This window comes from Toxorhynchites rutilus, chromosome 2, assembly GCF_029784135.1.
Source record: "Toxorhynchites rutilus septentrionalis strain SRP chromosome 2, ASM2978413v1, whole genome shotgun sequence".
NCBI classification, from domain to species: domain Eukaryota; kingdom Metazoa; phylum Arthropoda; class Insecta; order Diptera; family Culicidae; genus Toxorhynchites; species Toxorhynchites rutilus.
In genome coordinates, this window is record NC_073745.1 from 262724499 (window position 1) to 262731999 (window position 7501).

General features: G+C 40.6%; 1 protein-coding gene across 13 annotated transcripts in view; it reads left to right on the forward strand.

The window, feature by feature from the left end:
• LOC129769500 (protein alan shepard) overlaps positions 1-7135 on the forward strand; it is a 264807-nt gene extending 257672 nt beyond the window's left edge. For 7 of the 13 annotated variants that reach the window (XM_055771816.1, XM_055771807.1, XM_055771809.1 and 4 more), the window contains 2 exons: positions 4170-4343; positions 4421-7135. In XM_055771816.1, coding sequence (XP_055627791.1) covers positions 4170-4343; positions 4421-4564 — 318 coding nt within the window. In that variant the 3' untranslated portion in view covers positions 4565-7135. The remainder of the gene's footprint in view (positions 1-4169; positions 4344-4420) is intronic. The other 6 variants (XM_055771808.1, XM_055771819.1, XM_055771818.1 and 3 more) reach the window with 3 other exon arrangements.
• Positions 7136-7501: the final 366 nt, after the last annotated feature.

Sequence of the window (7501 nt, forward strand, 5' to 3'; positions counted from 1 at the left end):
TATACAAGCATACTATAATCGCGATTAAAAATATGGGATGCGGGGTAAAATTTAAGGTTATATTTATGGTTTGAAACCAAATTTTTACGAGAAAAAAATAGTCAGAATTTTTGTTCTGCATAGGGCCACCCTAATCGGTATTAAATATATGGTAGCCTAGCGTTATCATAAATAGTTTACGACCTTTTCTCATGCCTACCAAGTGTTTTGTGCATAATTTCATCAAAATCGATCTAACTGTTTCGAAGGAATTCGACCACAAACATCGTGACACGAGATTTTTATATATACAGCCACTCGCTATCCTCGATCGCTACCAAGTGTTTTGTGCATAATTTCATCAAAATCGATCTAACTGTTTCGAAGGAATTCGACCACAAACATCGTGACACGAGATTTTTATATATACAGCCACTCCATGTCAAGCCTCAGATTTCAATGAAAAGTGGTAATTTTGTTGCTTATCACAAAATATTAGAACCGCATATTTTTATTTTGTTTATTTCTCATTAGAGGTGCCATTTTCGTTTTTAAGGGTAAACATGGTGGTTTGTGTACCTCTATAGTGCTGATTCTAAAGTGGTTTTGTTGGAAATATACAGCTGAAATTGAAACACACTTGGACCGCTGATGATAAATTAGAAATTTTATCAGGATAAGTACCTATTGCGTGCATGCTGATAACTATTGTGTGTTCTTAAATTGTTTTATATAGCTTCACCCGTTTGTATGTACGCTTGTACAGGCATGGGCAAAATCGCATCGAAATTCGTTCAACAACATGCATTCACAGATAAAACGCACCCTTCTATTCTCCGTTCTCCGCCTTACTTTATTTGAGACCAAAAACATTCACCTATCATCTTCGCAAAGATCATTCTCGAGTTAAACGGAAAAATACTGTCTCGATTCCGTTCATCTATTCTTAGAGAATTTGGCATTCTCTCATTTGCCTCTCGGAATGACGTTAGATGGTGATAGAATCAAATTGGAAACTTTTGCTTGAGCCAGCGAGTGTCTCGGTAAAATCATTCGTTTTTCACTCAAATAGCAATCATTGAGCCTCGATCGCGGCAGTAAAATATAGGTAGATAGTTGGAATCGAGTTGTTTCCTGTGCAGTATTGCAATGACATTTTTTTGTTTCTAGTATGGGATGATCTAAGACAACGCAGAAGAACATATTAACGCAAGTTATTGGTGTGCGGGAAGGTAGATTCATGTGCATTGCCAATAACAAATGCACTTGAATGCTGACAAGGAAGAGAGTAGAAGGGAAAATAAAATCATACATACACGCAGATTGAGTCTATTTTGACTCACTCGTTATTTTGTTTCGTGCTATCCTTCCAAAGGAGTTTTCATTCATTGAATGTTGTTATCCACTCTTCGTTTTGTTATGTTCACTCTCAGTCCCGAATGAAGATGGTCGTAGAGTGTAAAATGATTCATCGTGCAATATCACGATTGCCTGCTGCAATCTCTTCGCCATGATTATTCCAAGCAGATACAAGAGTGATTTAAAATTAGGTGTGGAGAAATGAGCGAATGAACTTTTCCATACTTGCGTTTGTAACTTTGTAACTTTGTCTGTAGCACTGTCCCACATTAATGCAAATTTGACCACCTTCCTGTTGACCGATTGATCTGAATTTTGGAACACAGCTTTATCTCTGCAGTCATTATGAAACTGCGTATTCCATGATCTGGAAAATCCAAGATGGCGGGCGCTCGAGTTGAGCATGTGCAAGGCGTGCGACACCAAAGTAATTGATCAACAATGATCCTGTTGTTTGTGTAGGTAAGTGCGGTGTTCGATTTCATCGCCGCTGTAGTTCTCTTACGAATGCGACGGCGAAACTGATAACAAAGAATCCGAACATTCTGTTTATTCGTGATGAATGTTTGTAGGATCGAAAATGTGGCGGGCGAGGTGATGTTTTATTTATTATCCCTTTTGTTCATTTTAAGCTCATTAGCATTTTAACAGTAACAGAGCCGAATTTTAATCGTGTACATGTAACATGTTCATCATATCTCGATTTAGCACATTACACAGTTGCCATTTTTCGGCGTTAGAGTATTCCCTTCTATACCACTGCATATGGTACACATTTACACAGTAGCCATTTAGGCGTAAGAGTTCTTTCCTTCTGTTCTTCCATTATCCAGTTGAGTTATTTATAGAACAGCAGCCCGATGTGTTTTTTGCAAGAGCAGAGCAGTTGTATTTATGAATCGAATCGATGAATCGTGGATCGATCTCGATCGCTGATGATTGTTGCGTGGACGTAGTTATTCTGTAACAACACAAAGATGGTCAATGAGGGCCCTGAGTTTTGAACTCACGATCGATCGCTTACTAAGCGAACGCGCAACCAATGTGGCTACGGAGACCCCCAAGGTGATGTTTTAGATGTTGATGAATTGCAAAGACTTCACTTCTGCTCTCTGGTGTCCGAGATAACTTCACCGAGCAAATTAACATTGCGTTTGAAAAAGAGAGAGATAAGTTTATCAGATCTTTTGCCGAGCTTTCCAAAGAGAAGTTTGGCATGCTTCGAAAGTAGTGCTGCCAAAAAGTTGGAAAATATGAAAAGCTTATTTTCTGAATTCTACCGCCTTTTATTACGTAATTGCACAACAAAGATTGTCTTTGATGTAAATACAGTGCATTCAAAAAGTTCCGGGAATAAGGCGCACTAAAATCGAGAGGTGGCGCTATCTCTGCTCGCTCCAACGCGCGGACTGCTTTCCTCCAACTTCTGGCCAGCTACCGTTTCTACCGTGAACCGCTATCTCGATTCAGTAGCTAGTTTTGGCTGATAAGATTAACGCAAAGATTTTTTGTCGCGTCACAATTTTAATTATGGAGCAGAGAGCCGCCATAAAATTTTAAGCTGCCAGGGCAAACAGTGAATGCGATCTTCTACAAAAGTGTCCTGGGACGATTATTGGCACGGATACGGCGCGTGCGGCCGAAGCAGTACCGATCTGGAGAATAGTTTTTGCTTCATGACAATACGCCCGAGCACACCGCGATTTTGGTAGCGCAGTTTCTAGCCAAACGAAAGGTGACTGTCATCACCCATCCCCCCTATTCTCCGGACCTCGCCCCGGCAGACTTTTTCTTGTTTCATACCGGATGAGCAGTTTAAACGCGCCTTCCGACACCTCTACAAGCGTTCAAAAATTTGTGTGGAATGTAGTTTATAGATCGGATAGGAGAGATATGAAACAGGGACACAACAAGGGAATCATCATTAAACGTTGACATCGGCGTTTCTGAGGAACATGTATAGATGAAGCAGAAGATCAGGGGTGACATTGCGCATTTCGAAACGAGTGATTTTTGTTCGTTTGGACTATTTTGACTTTGCTTTATCTACGAACCCAAAAATTTTACATCACTCTACGAGACAAATTTTGCTCTAAATCTAGTACACTGAAAATATTAACTTGAAAATGATACATAATACTAAAACAAATTCGATTTGAGTTCGAATTTTCTCGAAACGAGTTACTCGTTTCGAAATGCGCAATGTCACCCCAGGATCACGGCTACCTAAGATATCCCGGACGGGATATCCGACTGTCTGCCTTGTGCTCTCAGTGCTCTAGAGAGCTGAGAGCGAGCAGCATTGAACTAGATACACGTCCAGACAATATGCTCGATGTCGTGGTAGCCATCGCCACAATCACAAAGATTGTTTGCTGCGAGCCCAATGCGATAGAGATTCCGGTAAACAGTGTCCGATTTTTTAAATTTTGCGACTTGGTTTCCTCTGAGTTAACACCGACCATCTATGTGAATGGTCGAATGTGTACTTCCCACGCCTAATCTGTTTTGTAAACAGGTGATGATGTTGATGATATTTTTTTATTGTAGTTGTTAAAAAACGATCATGGTCTACGAAAACTTGAGCTCCACGTGCGTTTGGTATGCCTGGTCTAATGTTAATAATGAACACTGGATGGGTTTGTAAAGTAAAAAGTCTGATTCTTTTTTTGAGATTTCAAGTACGCAAAGTTGCTTAAATGATCAATGTCTTCAGCTCCACATAGTTTCACTGCAACCTGAGATGGTGCTGCCAACTCATAAGACGAGTATGAAATTCATCTATTGCCACATCCGACCGTTTCTAATGGTTCCTCGATTTTTCTCCACAGCAGTATGTACAAATGCAGGCACCACATCTCAGCGTCGGTACACCGTACAAGACTGATGCGGTGGCCCCGGTACAGCCTCGTGGCGTCTCTATGATTATGTCAAGCGATAATCCAGCAGCGGGGGTCCCATACGGAATGATGCCACAGCTCACTACGCTTCAAATAGGATCATCGGTGAGCTCTCATTAAAAATACCTTGAATAGCCTCGATTGATCTAATTTACGATCCTAATTCTCTCTCGCGTAAAAAGCAGTACATTAGCCCAACGTATCCGTATTACGCGCCAACGCCGTCAATCATCCACACGATGCAGATGGGCGAGTCGGAGCAGGCAAGTACAGCGGCTTCCCCGGACGAAGCGTACACCACACAGTATCAGCATGCTCCGAAGTAGAGATCGATCTAGATCCTCTGTCCGCCAAGTCTAGATCGTCATAACCGCCAGTCGAAGAAGTAGTCTCCAGTCATCGTCATCATCGCCGTCGCCACCATCACCACCGCGCCGTCGACGTCGTGAAATCCGCCGCCTCAGCTAACGACAACCAGCAGCAACAAAAACAACAACAGCAAAATCACAACAGCCACAGCAGCAGTTATTGATAACAGCGAACAGCATATGTATATGTGTGTGAGCGGGAGGAACGAAAGTCATTCGTCAGCAGTTACTTTCTCCGCCAGTGGGAAAAAAGTGAAGAAATGTTCTCCAGAGAGAGTGAATCATTTTTCAGAACAACTGATAGAATCAGGTTGCCAAACGAAAAAAAAATCATTTAAAACCTTCCGATGAATGGATCACGTCGAAGATTCGGTTAAACTTTTGAAAGCTGTTAGAGATTTGGGACTTTGTGTTGATTTTCCCAAGGAAGAATAAGGAACAAATACCTCATCTGTGGCACTGTGCGACAACAATGATTCTTACGTAAGACTAGGGAACGTAACAATCATAGCTCACAGAATTCTGGACGGGAAACAAACCAATCCGAACTTCGATGCACGATAAGAAGAACCAAAAAGACGTGTGCTAGTGCGAAGAATTTCCACACAAGTGTTTCTCTAATATTTTTTCCTCTGTCCATTATCAACGTTTTGAGACAGAATCGATGGGGTTCAATGATAACGATTCGCCTGCAAACCAACCGAGCGGGAGCGAAAAACAATTAATTATTGACTGTTACTTTCTTTTTAGTTTTCTGCATAAGTTTCTGTGAATTCAGAAATAAATATTGTTGATGTGTAAAAGCATTGTGAAGCGAGTAGCGAACGCGTCGAGTGGTTTATTCGAAAAGTGCTGCACCGTCTTCCCACCACCAGCTGTGGGAGCAAGTCCTGATTTTGTTTGTTAAGTTTTTTTACAGTTAGTTTAGTTTCTTCCGATAGCTTTTTTTTATTTCGTTTTCCAAACATTATTTATTTCACCTTCTCTGTGCCAGCAGAGAGTAACGTCTGTTGAAGGAAGTAAAATCTCGAACCTACACGAGAAGTACTGATAAAATTTGATCACTAAAAAAAGCAGTAAGCAAACGATGATGAGGCGAAAGTGCACATGCCTCTTTAAAACTGTGAGAAACCAAATAAAAACGAAAGTTGAAGAATAAACACGAGACACAGGAAAAAATTAAAAGGGATTAGGGAGGGAAATTTTCTCGAAGAAAATTTCCATTCACGGGGGAATGAAATGTTTTGGCTCGCTGGTATTGGTCTAAACCGGCCCATACCGGGCGCCCGTGAATTAGGGGGAGGGAAACAATCAACTTATAGGCTCCCCCTCGATTTGAGCGAGAGACGAGAATGCAAGTCGCTTTTCTTAGGGTAACTTTTTAATTTATTTTTGGTCCGTTAGGAATGTAGAAAAGAGAAAGAAAAAAAAGAGCGGTTAGCTTTCCACTGTTGGAAGTTGAGCAGTTGTGAGAGAAGCAAGGGAGCACGAAGGCGAGGCTCCCGCAGATGATAGAAAAGAAGAAGATATGCAAAGGAATGCTAGTTCATAACTTTAGTTTTTAGTTCTTAGATAGACCGATTTAAAAATTTACAATTTAGGTGATCGTATTTGAATGAAGCTGAAGGAAGAGTGTATTGCGAAAGGTAATACTGTGCAAGGGTTAGGATCAATAAGGATGCGCCGAGCGAAAGAAACTGAGAGAGAGAAATAGAAAGCAAGAATAGGGTGTTTTATCTATTTTGAAAGATTTTTTCTATGATTTTTTGACTTAGTTCTTTTTTTATAGTTTTAAGCAAAACAGCGAAAGTAACAGAACCAGAAAACAGGATGCTAACATAAAGAATGAGAGAACGGTTCAGCAAGGATGTGACCAAGCGTCAACCAGAGAGTGTACTTGGCTTGAGTGGATGTGTTTGTAGACAACAACAAAAAAGTATTTTGTTTTTTTTTTCAAAGTGACAGAGAAGCTAGCGAAAAGGAAGAAGAAATGGTTTTGTTTCTTTTTTTTGTAGTGTGAATCCTAAGTTTAAGAATGGAAGAAATATCTTGAAGACGATTCAATAAAAGTGAATCAGTGAGATGAGGCAGAAGTATGAGAAACTCTGCACTTCACTGAGGTAAAGCCGGAAAAAGAGAAAAAAAAACTGTTCCTAATCATTACCGTTTGTAGATTTACTTGTCTGCTAATTGGAAATCAATTAGATTGCCCGATATCAGTCAGCGATCTCTTTGGTGTTCGTCCATGGAAATGAGTAAATTGCTGTTGGGCGGAAGAAGAAAATAGAAAAGAAAGTGTCCCCATTTTGGTTTCCACTCGATTTGATTAATGCGGTGAGGGGAGCTGTTTACTCGTATTGTGTAAATGTGGAATGCTTAAGCCAGTGAACGGAGCAATCATCAATGAATTCGTTCTAGCTGAATCATGCCTAATACTATAACCGTAGTAACGATTAATTTCTTATTGATTTTCGTTTACAGTTCAGATTCATCAGACTTGTTTGGATATTACAATTTCATAAATCAAAACCACGCAGAATCGCCAATCCAAAGTCCAAATATGTGTACAGAATTTATGTGTTTCGATCACCTCGGTATCCTTGGTAACCTGATTCGACGCTCTTTCCCACTTCGTGGCGAAATCTTTCTCACTATTTGTCTTTCCTTTCGATTTTCTCAAGCTTTGCATCCTGATTGTTCAGTATCTTGGATCGTGCGAAGTTCTTAAGTGAAGGGTTTCATTCCTTCGACCCAATGTTGATATTATTTTCCGCACGATGCCTCCTTGATCTCTTTGATCACATCTGGCACGGAAGGGTCTGAATTTTGTTTTTTCACCGAACCTTTGTGAGCCTTAACAAACGGAAAAGCGACGTTTCTGTAGACGCCCTCCCC